The sequence below is a fragment of the Corvus brachyrhynchos genome, unplaced genomic scaffold (genome assembly GCF_000691975.1).
Source record: "Corvus brachyrhynchos isolate BGI_N302 unplaced genomic scaffold, ASM69197v1 scaffold83, whole genome shotgun sequence".
In the NCBI taxonomy this organism is placed as follows: domain Eukaryota; kingdom Metazoa; phylum Chordata; class Aves; order Passeriformes; family Corvidae; genus Corvus; species Corvus brachyrhynchos.
Window position 1 is genome coordinate 8,224,851 of NW_008238464.1, and position 22,931 is coordinate 8,247,781.

Genomic DNA, 22,931 nt, shown 5'->3' on the forward strand with positions numbered 1-22,931 from the left:
AGTAAACAACAGCCCAAACTGCAGCTGTGTAAATGCACCAAGCCACAGACTCAGCTGACAATATGATGTGTATATTTATACCAGAGTGTTGGGGCTTCTTAAAAAAAAAGTATGCTTACTGAGAAGGGTATTTAGTGTGTGTTTAGTTTTGGTAAACATGAGGGACCAAACTGTCATGCTTAGGCAGGACACGCTAAAATTCTTTAGAGGATTTTTGCTGATTAAATGTATACATGACTGATACAATTAGTATTGTCTAGCAGAAATTATTACTTAATAAAACTATTACTGTGGCAGCAATGCATGGCTATCTTTGATGGCTATATATGTACTTTACCAGAGAGTGTAGTTCTCCTGTGGTAACAGTAATGCGTCCCTCCAGCAAGGACTGGACGTGCTGAGGAGAGAGATGCAGGGGGCAGGAGGGTCTCCATCCCCTGAGGGGGAGCATCCCCACCCCTCTGCATGTTTCTTGCTCTGCACACCTTATACCACAGTGGGGCATGGGCTGAAGTATCCTGCTGAGTTGTCAGTGTTGGCACCTTGGAGCAGTGTCAGGGTCACTTGCAGAGGTAGCCCAAGTTTCTTCCCAAGGGCGCTACCTCATCAAGTGACCCCATCTTCCTTGGTCTTGGTGGTAGTCATGGATACAGACTAGCCCCCAACAGACCTATTCTCCACTTCCCATGTATCTGGAATAGCTCAGGCATCTTTAGAGGCATGACACTGGAGGATGTTGGCTTGGGACAGGAGAAGCAAGCCTGTTCTCTAGTTCACTTGACTAAGGTTACTACTGCAGCTCAGGCCCTGGAGATGCTTGATACCATGGAGTTGGCCTGCACCTTTAACAACGTCACTCCAACACACACCATTCCCTTCTCAAGAGATGCTTGAGCCATTATGGCAAATTGATAATATGCCTCTACATGCCTGACAGGCCTGTGGTGGTGCAAGGGGCTGCAGCCACCCTGACCCCAGAATCCCCCCTTTGGTGGTCAGGCACCAATGTTTGAAGACTGCCTCTAGGTGAGGGTGAGATCCCATCACCCCTTGGTTCAGTGATTTGCCTGTTCTAAGCTGGTTGGTTCCTGTTCTCTGCTCCCTGTTTTACGTATAAGTTTGTAAATATTCGTTTCCTTTAGTTAAATATGTATCAGTTCTAGAAGTTTCTCTGTTACTCAGTATCCCACCGGCTAGCCCCTGTAATCCCTCCTCTGAGTTATCCCCATTAGTTACCTCATTGTCAATCCTGCCTCCTTATCCCTACCCTATTGGCTCTTGCCCTTATGCCCGCCTTTCCTTCCCTGAGTATAAAATCTCTGGACCTCCTATTGGAAGCGCTCTTTGTCCCTGGAATTTTCACTGCAATGAACCTGATCGTGGAACCCACACAAAGAGTCCCTCCTTCCTTCTTTGCCTGCATGCCCCAACAGCTCAGCTCAGGATAAGCTCCTTTGGGTGCCTATCCAGTGGAGAGCTGTGGGTTTAGAGGGTGCAGCCAGACCTCTGGGCTTCTTGTTTCCCGGCTTAGTGCGCCCTCACAGGCCCTGAGAAAATAGCTCTAGAGATGCAGGGGTGAGCAGCTCCCTACTCAGACGCTTAGTGTGGCTCAGTGCACGGACCCACCCATGATCTTGGGTCTACAGGTCTACATGGTCTACTTACGGAACAGCTCATTTTTTAAGCAGAGTTTTCTATGGTGGCCAAAGCTGTATCAGCAGATATATTTTGTGATGATAGTTTTCAGATGGCTTTACAATTCACTAAGCAGTTGTCTATGACATGGTTTCTCTCCTCAGGCTGCTCTGCTGTTTTCCTGGGAGAGAGGGGGTGTAGTATTTTTCTCCCATCTCCTTTGATGATAAAACTCTATTCTCCCTTGAGAAAGCTTCTCTAATTTTAATGCTGTTGTTTAACTGGATAATCTGACTTCTTCCATTTCACATTTACATGTCATAGCACATCTGCAGCATTTGAGAGTTCACTGCATGGATGTTTCAAACCACACCATAGGATCTTGGCAGTTACACATGACTTCAGAGATTTTATACACATATATCTGACGTACAGAGGAAGTAATTAAACCATATGGACCTCTCCTGTGCAGTAGGAAGTACAACACAAATCTTCTCACTTGATTTATTATAACCTTATGTCATTTAGCAAAACCAACTCTGCAACTGTTTGAAGGAGAGAAGCCAGCTGAGGAGAGGGAGGACCTCTGTGGGGAGCTGTGGTTCTTGCAATCCTGAGCAGTTTTACGTGCCTGTGGCTGTACAGGGCAGTCAAGACCTGGCTGGCATCACCAGGTGTGAGGCAGCAGAGCACAAACTCTGCAGTTTGGTTTGTGAGGTGTCGTAACAACAAGAAAAATAAATGGATCTGTCCTCAGCCTGCACATTCACCTCTGCCTCTGCTCCAGTGGCAGGGGCTAAGGATGAGGAGCTGCAGGGGTCAGCAACAGTAACATCCTTGTCACACAGGGACCCCACCTCTCCTCTATCCTGAAGGTTCACTCTGTGAAGAGGGGTTGAAGGACAAGATTGGGCTCATGCAACCTAGCTTGTCCTGTCTACAGGGCACACTGATGGTGGGGGAACGGCCCCATGGTGTGAAGTCCCTAGCAAATACAAATTAAGTAAAGTAAAAACTGTGAAAAAGGGTGCAAGATAGTTTTACACCACACATCCATGCGAAGCATGCGGAGGGGTGTGCTCTGTAATGGAAAAGGGGGTTAGTCCCCACAGTGGTAAGGGATACTCTGTAGCAGCAGCAGAGTCATATTTGAACTGAAGAGTTTCCTGTGGAAAAACCCCATTTTATCCATAAATCTGCATGCCACTGCACATCCTCATTAAATACTGGAATAATTAATATATTTGGGTTCAACACCCACAGTGTCATGTGGTGCCTTTGAGCCCTTTGCTGCTGGAGTCCCTGTCCACTGGAAAGAAGCTGTCATTGTGCCCCTCTGCCACAAACCTGGAAGTGTTAGCAATGCTTTTGGCGCCATACAAAGAGCCACATGCAAACAGCTCATGCCCAAGGAGCTCACATCCTAACACACACAAGCCCAGACAGCTGTGAAGACCACGGCATCCGGCATTATAGGAGGGAGAGCTCATCTCAGAACCAGCTGCTCTCATTCCTCTTCCAGGCTATCAAGAAACGAAGTCCTTTGGGGGAAGCCTTTAACAGATATATGGTAGTGAAATGGAAAAGGAGAAGATGTTGCATGCTTTGGAGTGGATAACAGAAAGTTCATCAAAGAAAGAGAGAAGTAGGGGATCTAGAAACTGAAAAACAGCCAAAAGGTGATTTATAGTGAATAAGGGGTATTTGGATCAGAAGAAATAATACAGATGTATCCAAGTCTTTATTTGACTGGACAGAAAGACTATACAGGTTGCTATACTCTGAATGGAATGAAACAACGTATACTGGGGAGGATAGCAAGTACAACTTCCTTTTTTTGCTCTTACACCTATGCTGGACTTTGCCAACAATCTTGGGGACAAATAAACCTGTTTTAAACAAGTTTATAAGGGCTAACAACATTTCTTTAACCAGTGATACTGTATTTACAAAAATTAGTTTTGCTAAGTAATAAGATAAGCAATAGTTAGACAAAGAATTTCATTGAACAACCCAAACCAAAGCCACAAAAAACCCCAAAGTGCTTTTCTTTGCTGGGTATCTATGATAGCAGTAGACAGAAAGGAATTTGACAGACTAATACAGTCTTTTCATAGAAAAATAGTTTTAGCCTGTGGGAGAAAAAATGCTGTACGGATGCTTTGTTTGTTTGGGCTAGCAGCTTTATTCATTGTCTAGAAGCGTTCTCTGTGCCTAAAACACAGACTTCTATCCTTCAAGATCTTTCAGCATGCTCCCAAAGTTCTTATCTAATGGTCATTATAAGATATTATAACATTTGTCATCCTTTTCCAGACAAATGTAATTGAAACTCTTAGGTATACTTCCAACAGTTCGGTTCATTATGCAAAGACACTGAAGATGATTTGGAAACCTTATGTACAAACTGAGGTTATTAAAGAACATTTATTTTCTTAAGTGTCAGTAAGAAAATGCTGAGAACAGGCTCAGTCTGCCTCGGCAGATACTGTTTGAGATGACAGCCTGCCCATTCCCACATTCCTGGTCTCTCCAGGTCAAACTCAAAGGATTCCACTAATAGTTTGGTACTTAGCAAAGCAGACAAAAGGAAAATGGGTCAATGTTACTTGCTCCCATGTGACAAAAATACAGAAAATAGAAACAAGCACCATTTGAGAAATTTGTAAAGCCTCAGACATATGTCATGAGAAACATTTACAATCTCTGGAGTATAATTTAAGTGCTAAAGGATGACCTGGATTATCCCTCTTGGATGCCTTTGTGAGCTACCCAGTCACAGAGTAAGACTATCATCCACCCGCTGCTCTATCTTTAAACTCCTGCTCACAGTAAGCAGAAATTGCAAAACTTGGCTGAAAGCACAAATAATATTTTTGTGCAGTAGTTTTACTGTCTGACTGCTAGAAATCAAAGTCTGAAGGTCTAACCAAATGAACAACACATTTTTCCAAAACCAATCCTGACAGTGCATTTCATCTCCTTAATGAAGTGTAATTCATATGTGAAAACCAAACAAGATGATCAACAATACAGAATCACAGAATATTCTGAGTTGGAAGGGACCCATAAGGATCTTCCAGTCCAACTCTTAAGTGAATGGCCCATCCAGGGATCAAACCCTTGGCACTATGAGCATCCCATGGTGGGAAATTTCTAGCCAGCTGAGCTGACATCATACATACAGGAGGATGTGCTGTGCTGTGCAGACACTATTGACCACAACGAGTGGAAGGGTGACAGATGAGTAGACACTCATGACATTCCCTAACTTTAGGTACTTACTTTCTAAATAAGGTAAAATATACTTGGAGGATTTCAAAGGAAGACAGGAAGGATAAAAAAAAAAAGGCATTCAAGAAAAAAGTTAGGACAATATTTTTACATGATTGTGAATTGCATCCAAAGGGTTCTTATCCCAGCATTGGCTATTATCACCCAAGTTAACTTGTGCACTATTCATCTTCAACAACTTTCCTTTCTATTATTTCTTCACCAGAGTTAAATTTTAAATCTTGTTTTATTTTCTGAAATAAAGTGGTTCTTGATTCCTTACTGTGATTTCTCTTGCATTTTCTCTCCATCTCTCATTCAAATTTGTGATATGCAGTGGTTCAAATACACTCAAAAATGCTGCCCTCAAAATAAATTCCTAAAATGTCAGTGAAATACCTTCTCAATTTATTAGCAAACTGCCGTAAGATTTTTTTCAATGAGTGTAACAAGTCCATAAATCAACAGATTGCATAGGTAATGCAAAAGGCATCAGATGGTGTCATTTCAAATGGAAGAGCTGAATCTACATTGCAAATAGTTAATCCAGCATATTGACTTCGGTCATAAGTTTGTTTGAACTGCAACCTTGGTATTCATTTTGACTGATGACACTAATTCTTGAGCTTTGTCCAATGCTGTTGAATTGTCTTCTCATCACACCAGCTGAGATTGCAAAGGTTTCTTAAACAAGGTCATAGGAGAAATATCTGCACAGGCCTAACCTTGGGCTTTAGAAGGAAGGGGCAGCATCTGTATGCATGCTGCATAGCTAGCACTTATTTTGCTGGAGATAACGTATGTCAGTCCAGGGAAGTTTAAAATGATTAAACTTAAAAAGGAAATATAAAGGTGAATGTGTCCTTTTGACTACCTTTCATTAAAGTATCATTCTTTTTCTCTTCTGTACAGTTGATTTGAAAAGGTTTTGAAGGGATTTTGCTTTCAGGGCTGGAGCAAAAGGGAGGGAATGCAAATTGCAAGCATGGGACAGGCTTAACAAAACGTGTAGTCCTTTAGATTACAAATAAATACAGTTTCTAGATGTTACTTATGGAATCAAACAATGTTTCATATCTGGCTAAAGCAGAAATGTTCTGCAAAAGAATAAGATAACAAGGAGCGAAAAAAAATTTTTGGTCAATATGCATATTTTGTTTGATTTGAAAGAATGTCTCCATTTGAGTTTATTTTATCTTTTCAACATTCTTTATAATATTCTGAATATTTACAAATGAAAATGTGATTTTTGTGTGAACATTTAATTGCACTCCTGCAGGTACTGAAACAAAGCATACTGCTTTGTTTTTTAATGTATCTTGCATTTTTAATTTGAAACAGATTCTGAGAAAGACCTTTCACTGACTTCCCAAATGTCAGATTTTGTGTAGAATGCATATATGGGAGGAGGAGCTTCTTGCTCATGGGAAAGTTATCTAATCTCTGTCCACCAGTTCAAAAAGATCTCTGATGTTGATTAAACATGTATAAACAGAGCTTAAAAAAAAAAAAAAAGAAGGAAACATGCATATTTCACTCAAAAAATGTCAAGACAAATGTACTAAAGGACAGCAATTAGCAACCAACATAACTATCCCACTACATGGTTGATTAATAGTCAACGTAGCCCAGGTTAAGCAATGTTCTTTAAATAAAACATTAGGTCATAAACTAGGTACCAAGTTCCAGACTGATACAAGTTCAAGTTCTGTCAAGCAAACCTGTACACTGCCTGCCTTTGCTAGTGAACTCTGAAGATTTTGGGCCTATTTACTGCTAACAGTTCATGCAATTACGCCTTATACCCAAGGTTTAGGTGCCTGTGGAACAATATCAAGACTTCAGGCATTTGTCTATGCTGGCAAGACCTTGTAAGGCTGAGTTTTCAAAGTATAAACTTAAACAAAAGCATGCATCTGAAACCACCCTCAAACATGTGTGCAAAAGAAAACTGTATTCATGTATGTGAAAGCAGAATTTAGCTTCACACTGTCCAACAGATTTTACAGCAACACTTTTCTTTTCCTGTCTTTTGCCAATGGAGCTGCTCTCCTCTACTTCCTTACCTAGAGAAAAAAAGAAAATTAAATCTTGAAGTACCACACCAGACTTGATTACAGCATTGAAATATCGAAGAGTGTCATCTTGTCCCATGTATAGTGCTCATTAATACCATAGGCACTTTACTTTTAAATCTGTTGCCATTACAAACCCCTCCTCCAAATACCTTCCCTCAGAGGGCAGCTCTTCTTCCTGGAAATTTCCAGAGACTTATCCTTGGTCTATGAAGCAATGTGAAATTTTGGAGCACAAATATTTGGTACTTATATCCATTCTGCTGCAGAATCTGACAACATTTCAGAAGATACAGGATCAAGTTCACTCCCAAAGCTTTGTATATGGCAAACACTGGAGAGCAAATAGGACATTTTCCAAACCATTTCTGTCTTGTCGACCATCAAAAAAATCCAACAAAACCTTGATGCTGATCCAACAAGTACTTAGGGGTTGTCAGTCTGAGGGAAGGTGGATAATCAACCTGGAACAAGGGATCAAATTTCTGATAAACTCTAATCTCTAGGTGATTATAATGTCTGCTTGGTGTGAGGACGCTCCTGGGACAGAGTGAATCTTCCAGGAGAGGACAAAGCAGGTGATGACAGTGGGAGGTTTGCTGAGTTCACCCAGAGAGCTGGATTTGGAACAGGTGAGAGGCCTGAAAGGCCTGCTGAGTGCAAAGGGAGCAGAGCCCATGAGATGTCCAGATAGGTATTTAGTCTGGTAGAAGGGAGTGCTGACCAATGTGACCAGTGGTCACAATCTGTACTATACCCCTGCGGAGGTAAAGTAGAACAGAGGTGTCCAAGGGGGTTAACTCAAAGCAGCTGTGTGGGAGACTGAAGTCCTTGCCAACTCCATGGAATAGGTAAGGTAAATAACACCATTTACAATTCCACTTGACTGGTGCTTGCAACAGATGGTCAAAAGTTGTAAATGCTTCTACAGCAATGCTAGAAATCTACAAAATAGGATTATGGAATTATATTACCTGGCAAAAAGTGACAAGCCTGACATAAAAGGCATCTCATGGTGGTGAAAGGAGGATAATCAGTGGCACACAGAGTTACTATACTAGTCTGTCTACTTTACAGGGATGATAGAAAATGAGATATGGCCACGGCAATGGCACAGTACTTGAAGGCTACAACAAAGTGTTACAGAAAAAAATACTCAGGGCAGAGGGGAACATTAGGGAGTCCTTGTAGATGGACATAACAGAAAGGTAGGACTCAGTTTGTATTTAGGATTCCTCTGTTAAGGACACCAATCATTAAATACTCAGTGAAATTTTCGTAAAGAAGCTCAGAGAAGCTGCACAACTAGGTCAGGTAGCAATACTAGCCAATTCCAACTACCCACATACTGTCAGGCACAATGCCTCATGCAGATGTGATAAGGAAATAAAAGTTTTGGACCCACCAACTGACTTTTTCTTAGCACGGTAAACACTGAGACCCATAAGAAAGAATGCTGCTCTGGGTTTAGTCTCAAGTGCTGCACAGGACCTGCTTCAAGAAGTACTATTGAGAGAACTGCTCTGCAAGAGCTTCAAAATATAACTGAACTTAATGCTGTAGTGTAGTGGGATGAATTAAGCCAAACAAATACATCACACAGGTATCCAATTTCAAGAAGGGGAAATACATAAAAATCACAAAAATATTAAAAGCCAGAAAAAGCAGTCAAAAAGGCGAGAAGCCTAAAGTAACCTGGAGGCTTTTCAAAAACCCTGTATTAAAAGTCCCAGTAAACTATGTGTCACGTATCAAAAAGAAAGTAAAACAGTTCAATAAAAACCCTGCATAGCTCATAAAAAAAAGCTAAGGAGGCTATTGTAGGCAAAAGGGTTGGCATTTAAAAAATTGCTGAAACAAACAGGAAAGCCCATAAAAACCAGATCAAGAGTAAATGGCAACTGGGATGGCTAAAAATGAGTGAGAAAATTTTGCAGAAGACAACCAAGCTGATAGTAAAAAGTTGTTTAAAGGAAAAGAAGAAGCCATCAAGGGAAATAGCAGTACCACATGAAGCCAAGGGCTCATAAGGGGCATAAAGCCATAGCAGAGAAACTCAGTGACTCCTCTGCAGAGGTCTTTTACTGCTGAAGGTGTTTGAGAAGGTCCCAAATCCAAGCTATTCCTTGAGACAGAGTAGTTTCAGATAAATATGAAGGAAGTCAGAGATAAAACAGGTAAGCCAGGTGTTACTAAGTGAACACGAGTGGAGACATTCACCCATGACTTCTGAAAGAACTCAAGTGTGAAACTGCAGAGCTGCTGGCCAAAGTGTGCAACCCAACATTACAAACTCCACTGCAGCAGTGGGCTGATGCCAACCAAGCTTCCATGCGGAAAAGGGGCTCAAGAGGAGTCCAGTTTATTTGACTTTCCTACTTGGTAAGGTAGTAGTCCACCTTAAGGAACACAATAAATGAGCACAAGGATAAGCATGGTAAAGCAAGCCTTAGTGACTATCATATATTTGGATTTTCAAAACTGTTTTTATAAAATGCTTCACCGAAGCTTTTAAAATTAATTCTCTTGGGGTTGTATGAGAGGTGCTCTTATGGGCTGAAGGCTGTAAAAAGATAGGACGAATAGAATATTACCTGATGGTCACATTTCAAAATGGAGACATAACAGCAGTGGGTCCTCTCAGACCCGTGCTTTGCAAAAACTGGTTTTTGCAAAGATTTCAACAGTGATCTACAGAAGGAACTGAACTGTGAAACATCTGAGTCTATAGATGATACTAATCTCTCTTAGGCTGTTAAATGTGATGCTGGTGATGAGGAATGGGGAGATCTGGTGATCTCCCATGCTGGGAGATCCAGAAGGACCCCACCGAACAGGATGGGGACGGTTCTGGTCTCTTGCAGAAGAGAGAGCAGAGTAAAGGGACTAAGGGCTGGAGTGTCACCTTCAGAAGAGAACCTAAAAAGGCTGTGACATCCTTTGGACAAGAGAAAGCTGAGAGGGAATATAACTGAGATTTACAAAATCAGAGAAGCAGTGAGTAACCTAAACAAAAAGCTACTCCAAATCTCACAGTACTGGAAATAGGGTGTATTTGATGAAACCAGAGGGAACTTTGCTTAGAACAGGTCAGAGAGTGATTTATATAATTTGTATCATTTAAGTAGTGCCACTGGAGGTTGTGAAGACACACAGTTACAGTAGCTTCAAAAAAGGATTAGACAAATTCAGGATGAAATACAGATACTGAAGGAACATATAAATTGGGTTATCTTGGGTACAAGTGAATGGACTGCAGAAAATTGCCAGAACTCTGTGCTCCCCGTAAATAGCATCTCTTACTACCACTGTTGGGAACAGAGTAGTGAGATAGATGAATAACTGAGAAGATGCTTCTAATGTTATTATTTTGTGGAGGGAAAAAAAAAGAAAAAAAAGTAAATATCAGATTTAATCAGATATATCAGTTTATACCAACAAAGAGTTACAAGGAGCTACTGCCATTATACCAGCTTGGAAGCCAGTTAATTGTGATATACAAGAATTATTCTAACAGTTGATAAAACTATTTTATTGGATTTAAATATTTCCCTAAGATATAACAATGGAGTTGATTTTAGAGTATTTATGTGTTCTATTTTGTCGGTGTTTGTTTTTCTTAGTTATGAAGAAACACATCTAGATCTAATCTAACCCATGTGTTAAGACTTAAACTTGTATGGAAAATGCTTGCAAGTAAATATCAGACACTAGATTTCCCAACTGTATAGCATCCAAAAGCAGACAGAAGTAATTACAGGTGTACAGGTAATAGCTTACCCTTGGCCACTGCATTAGTGAAAGCAATATAACAGAAATCTGTAAAAGAGTTCTAGTGAACCCTCATGTCAGTCTTGGTTAAAAAGGAATGTTAGGGCATTCTCAAAAAGTGGCCTTTATGGGGGACACAAAGCAGTCTTTTAATTTCAGTTTCCATCATTCCAGCCCCTTGCAAAAACAATGGCTAAATGGCTTGAGCACTGTTAGATGCTTGACTTGGAAAATACAAAGGAAGATTTCAAAAGAGTGCAGTTTTTCCCTCTATAGAAAGATCAAAAACATTTCTACTCACTTCCACTTTCTATAAAGCCTTCTAGGTTGGTTATGAAGTGAGGCTGGTTTTGAACTTCAATAGGTCAAACAGTTGGCCATTGTACTGAATGGAGTTATCGTTTCCTACATAAGTGCATTAATGTTTAACAAATTTTAAGGCACATATACTGTTCTCTGAGCAATGTTTGAAAAGAACTATAAATCTCAAGATTTTAGGAGTTGCAATAAAAATCTAGAGGAAGAAGAAAGAAAACCAGATGTTTTTAATATTTTTTGTTTTGTTTTGTTTTTTGGTTTTTTTTGTTCCTTTAATCCGGGCTTTCCATGTTTCCATGTCATTCAAAACATAATTTCAATGTCATATCAGTGTTTCCCTCTACTCTCTTCCCTCTTACCCAGGCATCTGTGTAGTCCTTACATTATGTTCTCCAAATGTACCTTAGGGAAAGGGTGAGTCTGTTGTTGTAGGAGAACAATTTAGGAGTTGCCCTAGAAGAAAATTAGAAGATGATTCTGTCTCAGGGAGAAGATGAGTCTGTTGTCTTTCCTCTGCCTTCTCACTCTGTGTCCTCCACTGAAGCTTATACTATGGTTTCTTATCGTGTGGATTTGAACATGCCTTCAGGAGCTTTGATTTGCACTGCCACTCCACTGAGCTGTGAAAAGGGGAGATGAGGCTGAGGCTGGTTCCCAAGCTTGGCTCCTGCAGCCCCAGCTCCAACCATCTACCTAGATGCAAGGTACTGTTAGATAGACTGGATATTTGTAACCAGCTAACAGTAAATACAACTGGAAGATAAATAGGCTACAGCGAAAAAGAACAAAGACTAGAGTGTCATTAAAGACTGGGAAAAAAACACCAAACCAGCTTGCAGGAGAAATTCCCTTTGCTCTTTCTACTTTGAAGATGTGAACATGAAGCAGGACTGGAGGTGGGAACTTCAAGGGGATCATGTATGGCCCAGAGAAACATTTCTTTAGAGAAACTTCTCCAAGAAACAACTCAGCATTTGCAGTGAATTGCAAACACAGTTATCAGCAATGTCCTGATTCTCTGAACATTTGGATTTGACTAGCTTTCCTTTTGGGAACAAAGAAGGAAGTGCCATCTGCAGGTGTCCTCACAGCCCTGGGAGCAGCTCAGATAAGAGGCAGGAGGTTGCTGGCTAGATGCTGCCTTTGCTTAGCTGCAGCCACTCCGCCACCACTACAGTGGGCAGATGATGCTTCTGCTGTTTATTTCTCTGTCCCCACTGGATTTTAGCTGTGTCTGAGCCCAGTGAAGGTTGCAGGGTTGAGTTCAGCCAAAACAGAGTGGAAGAAAACCTAAAACCACATACCTCTTTCCAGTAGGCCTGCTAGGTGGGTGCATTGATTTGTGCTAGGTTGCCTTTTGCCCCTAGAAACTGCCCGTGTGAAGCAGGGTTCAACTTTCCTGTGCCTTTGTGCCTATCCTTACCAGTCCTGAACCAAAAGCAGTGCAGGCAGAAGCACAGGGCTTCCAGCTGTCCTGCACCTGGAGACCTGGCACAAATCACCAAAGCCTGGATGAATCTTCACACATCTGAACAGTGCCCCTCTGTCTCTCACACAGATTCCCAGGAGGTATCAGTGGGCATATTTTACAAAAAGTGCTTTTTTAAAAACAAGTTATTGGATTAAGACAACAAATAAACATAAGCATCTTTCCTTAAATGCTGTATCTTAAGAGTACAACTGAGCAGTGACAACAAATGAAGTAGAAGCACATATAAAGAGTAGGCATTTCTTCAGACCTTTACTCCTTTCATAGCTTGCAATTGTTTACCACTTCAATGAATTCACTTCATTCAACAGCTGCTGATGTGAATTCAGTAGCAGCAATCCAAAGAAAATGCTTTTAATTTGCCTGGTTTTGAGACCTGTCACAAACAGAGGGTGAACTTCCAGAGGATGGCTGGGCTGACAGCTGGCTCCAGACCCTTGCAGTGCTGCTCCTACCTGAGTTCCAGGCTCCCTGCAAGTGACAGCTCTGTGGCACCTGGGATGGAGAGTCACAGCAGAAGCAGGCTCTGACAGACTGGTCAGGCATTCTTACAAGTGCAAACACGCAGTATGTCCATTGTGCATGCAATGAGTCACCTCGAACAGAAAACGTGTGTCGTGCCAGATTATACAGAGGTTTTGTGAAAATAAATAATCCCATTGAGGATTAGCATGAGACCAGAAGCTATGCCAAATTTGACTAGACTCTAAAGGCCAATCTTGTTCCTTAAACCAGATGTTTAACAGGGGTTGTGATATCTGAAGAGATCAGCAGACACAAAATACTGGCAGCGTGTGCTAAATCAGAATGAGGTGTATCATTTCAGAGAGGTAAAATACAGAGAGATAAAATGTGATTTTTGAAGTGTAAAATTCTGTAAATGCCTTTTTCCAATACTTTTTCACATCTTGCAAAATTAACCACAAGCAGTAAAATATAATTTATGTTCTGTGGCATACCCTTTTTCTCTTTTTGAGTATCTGTTTAAAGGGAGGCCAACCTCATTAATAAATGGGGTTACTTACTTCCCTGAGGTAAAACTGAGAGTGGTGAGCAAGTACATAAAATCTGCCCTTACTTCCCAATCTAAATAGTAAGCAACTCACAGGGAGCTTCTTGTCAGTGGCACCTGACTGCTTCTCTACCGTGGTATTTTCACATTTTCAGCTTTTCTAATCTATGCAGTTAGTTTTGTTTAACTATCTGTTTTTTCTTTCACATTTGGCAACTTGAAATTCAAGGTCATTCAGTCAATAAGGAGCATGAAAAACATAAAAGTTGGTAGTTTTGCAACAGATATTTTCATGAACTCTAGTGAGAATCTTACAGCATCAGTTTTTGATTTTCAGTCAAAAGTGGGAAGTGGCAGGAGGCACTTGCCAAACTTCGTGCGCTGGATGATGAGGGTAAGGCAGTAACAGCTGGAGGGACTCCCATGGGAAGCTGTGTCTCAGGGGAGGGCTTGTTTGTCCTTAGCTTCATCAGGTTGTCATTGGGTTATTATAATGGAAAGCACATCATGAGCAGCTCCTGGTCAGGCCACGGGAGTATAACCATTACAGCCCCCATGGCATGGTAACCCCAGGATCATCTGACTTCCATGGAGACATCAGGACTTCTGCTGTAAACAAGAGTGTTCCTTGCCTCCCACCTACACTGTGACTTTCCTACCACCTCTCCCTCCTCTCAGACGTGGAGTCAAGCTTGAGGAATGCAATGGGAATGGGAACTGATGACTGGCTGTGTGGAGGGAAGGCAGAGAACTGAAAAATCTTATGAGGTTTGTGATAGGAGAACAAGCACATGACCTGCCACCACATCTCTTGCCTGACCTATTCTTAGAGATGGGTGGATGGAAAAGGCTGAGTCACTGTCTCAGCTGCAGAAGACCAAGCTGTACAGAAGGAGCCTGCCAGCCAGGGCTCCAAGCCATACAGGATAGAAACTGCCCTATTTCTCAGTGCTCTTTGTGGCAGGTGGCTAATCCCCTCCACCCCATCTCCTTTCCTCTGCCTCATTCCTCACTAGTCCCCAAAACAAAGAACAGACTATCAGCCACAACATAATGCCAGAAGTTCTAAGCAGTTCCCTTTCAGCAGGGATTTCAGGTTTTGCAGGCGTGGTCCACTCTTGCTTTACTGGAAATCACCCAGAGAATCATAGAATTAATGAATAATTTAGATTAGAAAAGACCACTAAAATCATCAAATATATGCATCCCATGCATGTATGTGGTATCTTTTCATCCTACTGATCTGATTCTCATCACTACTTCTGAACCTGGCTTGGCCCACAGTGAGTAATTAATACAGTCAGAAGAAAAAGAGAGAAGGACTAAGTCTTGCGGCTACAGGCCATCATGGCTGTCAGGTCCCTTGGCTCTCATCTTTGAGATAAGTGCCTGCTACATATAATAAGGTATTTGTAACAAAGTATTTCTTCAAATCTATGAGCTTGTGAGAAAGTAAGATGAAGCAACAATAACTTTTTCCTGAAAAAGAATAATTGTTTTAATACTCTTAGCAGCCTAATGCAAGTCATATATAGCAAATTATATAGCATTGAACTTGTACCATCAAGAGCATTTTACAGGAGAAAAATGTTACTTACACGGCTTCCTTTTTCAGGGAAACACTGACATCCTCCACTGCAGTCTCTGCCTCCACATGGTCCTGTGTATTTCTTTCCACCCTGCAAACCAGAACACACATAACACAAAAGTTAAAAGGTATCAGCTAGAATATCTGAAACAGCACACTAAGCTTTGATTAGCAGACTGGCTGGGAAGTGCTAAAGCAAAGACCAGGACCAGATCTAGGATTTACAGTTGAAACCTCTTTAATCTGTGCTTAGAAGCGGCCATGAGTGGCTGTCCAGTTCTTGGAGATCAGCATCAAGAAATATAATGTTACTTCATTTATTTCCCTCCGCATTTTCAAAACACTGCAGCTTGATGCTGAGCAGTATCTCATATATCTTTCTGACACATGCAATAGATATCGTATCACAGAAGTGCAGCTGCTTGGATTCTTTACGGACATGGACTAAATCCTAGGTCACAATGCAGCACATCCTTCTATGCATGCTCTAAATGGTTGCTGTATTTTGAAATATTTCTTGGTGGACATAAAGGAAAATGTACGTATCACGTCCAAAATCATGAGCTAAACTCCTGCTTTCTCCTCTTCTATGGCTGCCGATTCTGGAGGAACATAAAATTTGCTGCAGCCAACCACTGTGATTTAGAAGTCACTCCCAGCTTAAGTAAATGTCTTCAGTTACATCTCTCCTGCCTGACCAGAACCACCTTGGCCTGGGCCACAAATACATGGATCACAAAATATGTACCACTCCACACAAATCCTTGGATGGACTTCAACAGGCAGGCAAACTCAGATTATATTCCATGCAAATGCCTGCATGGAATGCAGCAGCCACAGTCAGTCTTGTTCAGAAACATGAACAGCAGAGATGCTGTGCATGCTGTGGTGTGACTTTTACAAATGTAACTTAATGATTAGGAACATTGTGAAGACCAGCCTGCAGCCCACCTAAGCCCAGGGTTTTGAACTCCTGAAAATGACCCAGCAGCCTAGTAAGTAATCTGGGAAAGGAGGAAGGGATTCCTCATCACTATTTCTGAACCTGGCTTGACCCACAGTGAGTAATTAATACAGTCAGAAGAAAAAGAGAGAAGGACTAAGTGTAGTCTACAGGAAACCAGAGTCTCTCTTTCAGGGCACTTCACATGCACTGCTCCTTAGATGAAACCTCAAGGGAACCCAGCTGTAGGGTACAGAGTCAGGCTCTATGTCACTTGCTCCCCTCTTGGCTAAATGAAATGGTGCCTTCACTTTTCTGCCTCCTTCATAGCTTGAGCACATAATCTCTTGAAAGGCAGGTGAAAGGGGTATAAACGAGCCTCCAAAACAGGATGGGTGCTCTGAACTGCTATGCTGTTTCATAAATAGACAGTGATGTTGCCATTCCTGCCTCTAGCACTGACTTAAGGAGCTAAAACACAGAGAGGGGACCAAAGCTGCCATGCTTAGAATTTTTCATGTGGCTCTAAGCAATCCTCTACTCAACACCTGAGGTTTTTGGGTCACATTTCTCAGGTATCCATTTCTGCCTTTAAACTACCTGAAAACACAGCTCTGGGATTTGGATACCTCCCTGGCAGACAAATGAGTAAGAGGTATGGAGCAGGCACCCAGCATTGCCGAAGTCCTGCTTTGGTCGTATTTGTAGAGCAGGATCTTAATCTTACGACACACAGCAACACAAAGTTCCCCAAACGAGTTCTTTTGCTTGTCATGAGAAGGTTCATGTCTGTATTTTAAGTACTTTTATATATTAAAATATAAAAACTTTCAACTTTATATTTAATTCTCATGTTTAATGGAAGAGGTAGGATTTTCATACTGATAAAAGCTGTCCACCAAACTGAAACCATGCCCTGACCTATTTATAGGTTTGGTTTTTATTCAGGAAATTTTTTCATGGATGTAGCAGAGTTCTATGTCATGTTATGGATTCTGCTTTATGTTTAAGCTATGGTTTAGAGGAAATATTAAATCAAGACAGTTTTATAAACTCCACCAGTTTGCTCAGGTTGGTCCATTTTTTAGTTAAATATCTGGATAAACACAAACTCACTGTTTCCATGGGGTTTATTTCTTGTTAACCTATTTGCAGATGAAATGTGCATCTTTTTCTCAGTATCCTTCATTTTACAGAGTTTTCCCCTCAGTTCCTTTTCTGAAATTGAGAATAGTTCTATTAATTTTTATGGATGCCATGCAGATGTATGGCCTGTGTGATCATATTCCTCTGGAGGATGCAGGTATCCATTAAGGAGCAGTGTGTGAAGTAGTGCTGCCATTGGTAACAATCAATTTTGAACTTTTAGAATCTGTTTTTTTTGGTGCTGTAAACAACCGCATATCCCAGCCTAAGAGTAACAGTAATTTGATGTCAGTTTTCAGTTTCGCCTACTGAGAAAAAATAATGAGAACAATAAGTTTATTTCTTTAATTAGCAGAGTGACTCTACATTTGGTAAATTGTTGTCAAGGAGAAAACAGACAATGAATCAGAATGGCAAGATGTTTGTGCACTTGTAAAAAAAAATGGAGGAGGCTGCTAATGTTTATTTCAAATGGAAGTTCAAGGTCTATTGTTTGTGTACTATCCACCATCCAACATTTTAATTTGCATGCTGTAACAATACCAGCAGCTAATATGGGGACACAATTGTTTTCTTCCATAATTTTAGGAAGTGCTTTTTTTTTTCATTATTTTCTCATTTTGTATCCTTTTATGCACACAGACTCCACAGATAATGGAAAAAAAAATCTGGAAGATTCTCCAAAAGTTGGGAACATAATGGGAAAGCATTTGAGACCAGCAGTAATATACCTCTTCTTGATTATACTTGGGCTTTCCTTATTACCTAATCTCCACCTCTTCACTTTTCAACTGCTACTTTCAACTTTCCAACTTTGGGAGCTTTTAGTCACATGTAGCATTTTCTACTATCTTCCACTATCTAGAACATTTATAACTTCTTGAAGATCATTGCACTGTTGTTTGATCTTACATTATTGGGGGTTACAGTCTAAAACATTATGGTTTACAAGATTGTTAAGGTTCAAAATTAAGTCTGTTAAGGATACTTGTAGAACTTTGTTAAAAAAAATTATATCCATGGGCACACAATTGAGATGAAGGGAAATCAAATGGACATATATCAGTCAATAATTAGAATGCAAAGAGCCTTAAAGTTTAAAATTTAGCTATGTTCTTGGAAGTGCTCAGCTATTTACGTCCTGAGGAAAAGATATTTCTGGGAACATAACACTAATGGTGGCAACCCAATGTAGTTGTTTTGATCTGAGCAGGAGCCTTTTTGGTCAGCGGTGAGAACAGTCAGATCTAGGACATAATTCATTCCATTCTTATCCTGGCATTTCAACTGATAGACTGCATCTCTCCCAGAAAGTACCTACTGCTTTCTTTCAACCATGAAGGTGGGTGGAGGTAGGTGAGTACCTTACACAGAGAGATCCCCCCCTATAGAAGTGTAAGGATGGGGAGATGAATCTCCTGATTTGTTCAGCATGCAGTTAAATGAAGAAAAATGTGCCTGCACCAGAATGATATTCTAGGATTTGTGTAATCAAGCTGGCTGAACTGGCCCTCAATTATGAAGGTGTCTGCTGAGAAGATTTTCAGTTCCAAGTCTTTCTCATGTTTTGGATGATGCATAATTCCACTAATCTCTAAAAAGTCTAGAGTCTAGGCAGAGTCTAGAAATGGGGTTTATAGACTCTAATTTAAGATTTATGCAACATAGGCACAATATCTGGCTACTATTTTAGATCACCCAGAGAATCTCATCAGATGTATTTCAGATACCAAAGCTAAATGTCTTCATAGAAGGGTAAGGGGAATAGAAATGTACCATAGGGCAACTGGTTGAGATGTGTCTACAGAGCAGATGTCCAGCTCCAAATGAGATGAATCCTGCGCTAAGCATCCAAGTCTCACTCTCACAGGTAGCCATGGGAGCTTTGATGGGAGCACCGAGTGTGAAGAACACTATTTAAGAGCAGACATATGGTGCAAACACAAAACAAGTTATACCATTGCACTGGTGTGCAAGCTTTCTGTGCATAAGGTGAGTTGTTGCTTAATTAGAATTAGGTTGGAGAATCAGGAGAAAAATATGGTAATTCTGTCCAGAAATGTGTAACATAAATGTTCCCAACGAGACCCACAGGGTCAAAAGGCAGCCCTTGGAGGCAAGGCTGTCTCATTCAGCCAACTGTGATGGTAATACCATATTAGACAAAAAATTGCCTAGGTAATAGTGTCAGAAACACCAACTTTTGAGTGTAAAAAAATGGACCAATGAGGAAAAAGAAACTAAGAGTAGGTTGCTTATTTGGGAGGAGTACAGGCAGTGAAAAGGAGGTGCAAGGGTGGTAAAAACTCGGAAAATAAAAAAATATGAAGAGGGCATCAAATTAGGTGAAGAGTGAGGGTAGTGAGGATATACTAAGAGCAAGAGCAGGGACACTGGCAGGCAGCAGTGATGCTGACTTGTGGGCACAAGCCCACTGGGAGTCCCCATGCGGAGAGACCACAGGTCTCTTGACCAGGCATGTCCCTGTGGGAGGGTGGGGTAAGAAGGGATAAGCTTGTAAGGAAAGATAGGCTTACTCCTGAATACCAACTGAAGGAGCAAAGGCAGTAGAATTGCAACTTAATAGCCCTTTTGTGTAATTTATCAGATTTCTTACACTGATTTTCTACAAATGCTAATAACAATAGGATATAGAATTGTAATTCAGTGTTTCTTGCAGTGATGTAGTTGTGAATTATTACTAATAACAACAGTGGTATGTTACTTTGCCAAATAAAGAAATACTAGGTTCTCAGAAGTGTTTTCTTTAATCAGCAAATCTTAAGTTACATCTAACCCATCCACACTGTTTAAAAGCTAGGCATCTCCAGAGCTGGCTTACCCACACACTGTGCTGGGATGAATATATTCATCATGTTCAAGGAACGTGAACACTACTTAGAGCGAGAGAAAACATGTTAGTAAGTGCCACCTATGTTTGTAAAGCTTGCATATTTGCCTAGTGTAAATACTTATCATTCTTATGTATAGCAAGCATAAAATGTGTGTGTCCCAACACAAAACCTTTTCTGCCCTCATGCTTTCTCATAATTTTTTTTGTCTCCAGACAATATTATTTCTGTACTTATACATCTTCAGCCAAAAATAGACAACTTAAATGCAGTTTCCTTCAGCCAAACTCTTAAAAACCCCAGAAACATACATGCAGTTTTCTTTAACCTTTTCCACACATTAGTGATTTATTTGTTGCTAATCTTGGCCACATTTGGGTAACTGTCATTTCTGCGTGCCCGTTCAAGTACCTTCACTTCAAGGGCTGGTATTCTAACAAAGAACAAAGGCAACCAGAGACAGACCTCAAAGTCCAGTTCTATGAGTACAGAAAGACCAGGAAATATAAGCCATTTCCTTACATACAGCTCAAAAAATAATTACGGAAATTATAATGAAAATATTGCAACTTGGAATCAAAGACTCCATACACCGACGTCTTCTTTCACAACATTTTGTAGGTTGTAGTTGTGCATTAACTTCTGTGCTGACAAGCCTCATTCTGTTCACCTAAGTTTCACCAAGGCATGTTTTAGAAGGTTTTGGGAGCTTGCTGAAACACTGAACTATGACTGAAGGTGCTGACATACTGCATGCCTCTGCAGTGGGGCAATGAACAGCACATTCGAGCAGCACATTCAGATGCTTCAAGTGAGGCTTCAGCCTGGAAGACCTGAGGGAATTCCTGGCATGCCTGAGAGTCAGCCCTCTGTGTCAGTGCCAGGGAGACCAGACTAGGCCACACCTCCAGTATGAACCTCTGCTTTCACATTTGACCTTCAGCTGTTGATACGGACATTAATTTCAAATTCGGTTTATACAGCCCTGACTTAGAAACTGAGTACTCCTGCTGCTGATCATCACCAGAGAAGAACTTCGTCGGATTCAAGTGTGACAGCACAGTTGTATTTGCTCAAACCCAACATTTTACTCCTTAAAGAGTAGAAAACATTTGTTTCCTGCTGCCAAACTTATTTCTCTAGAAACATGTATAAACAGCCACTCAAAACAAGTACAGAGAATGCTGTCAGCAGAGGAGGCCTGGACTGCCCAGGAACAGGCTCAGTCTTTCCTCAGAGCTACAATGTCAAAGATGGAACCAGCCATCTGAAACTGCCTGCTCACAGTCCAGTAGCTACTACTGCATGAGGAACCAGCCATCTGAAACTGTTGCCTGCTCACAGTCCAGTAGCTACTACTGCATGGGACAGCAAGACCACTGTGAAGACCTTAATTGTCCAGGGAAAGGGAGAGATCATTGGCACAGGCAGAGAGGAAGGAAAAGACGTGGGTGTGGATCCTCTCTCCCAACTGTTCTGAGAATTATTTCGCTAAGAACTAATTCTTTCTTTCATATTGAATGGGAGCCAGAACCTTTTCCAGACTGGATGAATGACAACTGGAATAATTTAGTGCGTGACCTTGAAATCTTATGAATGTTTACACTTCCCACCAAAAGTAGGGGGAGCCATGTATTTACATATCCTTCCATGAAAAAAATCTGGAGGAGGAAACTGGTCCCGGGAAGAACACAAAGAGACTTACCACCAACTGTATGACAAGAGCTGGTCTCCTAACCACTGCCCAATGGAACCTTCCCAATGCAATGAGAAGATCTATACTTGTGACAATCAATTATGTTTTATAAACCAGTGTGAAGTTTCATGTGCCATCTCCCTCTTATGACAGAGTGTATAGAGAAAACTGGGAAGCAGGATGCCAAGAAAGCAAGCAGCTTGCTTCAGCTCTGAGTCCTGATGGGCATGGGAATGTCAACAAAGGAGAAGTATCCAAAGGGACTACTGCTCCCAGGGACAGAGATGCCTTTGTTTGATGTCTGGGACGAGGAAAGGAAGGGCAAGAATGTAAAGTCTTCAATGCTGAGAAGACCCCAACAGACAGAAACTTGTCTTCTCAAGTGTCTCAGCAAGTATGTTGGAGTCAGAGATGGGAAACATGAATTCTGTATCTCTCAGAAATGAAGCTATAAAAGACTTTCCTCTTATGGACTTGCTTGTGACTCTTGATTATATGAACCTTCTGGCATGCAGCCTTGGTTTGAAGGCTGCATAGTTTCATTTCAAAGTGAAACTTCACAGCTACACATGTTCACTTTATTTGAGGTACTATTTACCACCCCTCTTCAAATTAAAAAGTTCTCCTGTTGCAGTCTGGAGAGTCTGCCTTGGAACAATGGCAGAAGCCAGATCTGATAGAGTGTGAACTTATCCTTCATGTTTTCATAAAACCATTTTGTGGCTTTAATCCAAACACATATTTACCCAGAAAACCAGATGGAATGCAGAAAGAGCTGCTGTGATAAAATAGGCATTAAAAAAAAAAAAAAAAGGTCTTTAAGTGGCTCAGTCAAAGGGTAATGCTTAAAAGCTGCTTGTGTACAAAGCACAGATATTTGAATAACTGTCCAGGGGTCTTGCCTACTTGTCCAACATGACTTTGTTTGCAAACAGCACATTTCAAAGCAAGCAGACTATGTTGTGACATAGTTTTCTGTCAAGAAGTCAGAGAATAGTAGTCTCGTATTTTACAGGTAATGAAGTTGGATTCAGCCATATTTTTCCTTTTTTTCCATCACAGAGATGATTATATGTTATGCTAAGAAAGAATATAAGATAGAAAACCCAGTTAAAACACTTTAAAATGTCAAA

The 22,931-nt window shown here is 40.9% G+C and overlaps 1 protein-coding gene across 1 annotated transcript in view; it reads right to left on the reverse strand.

Moving 5' to 3' along the window:
- COL4A2 (collagen type IV alpha 2 chain) overlaps nucleotides 1-22,931 on the reverse strand; it is a 145,489-nt gene that overhangs the window by 86,426 nt on the left and 36,132 nt on the right. Inside the window, 1 exon segment of the mRNA XM_017736980.1 lies at nucleotides 15,172-15,252. Within this exon segment, the coding sequence (XP_017592469.1) occupies nucleotides 15,172-15,252 (81 nt within the window).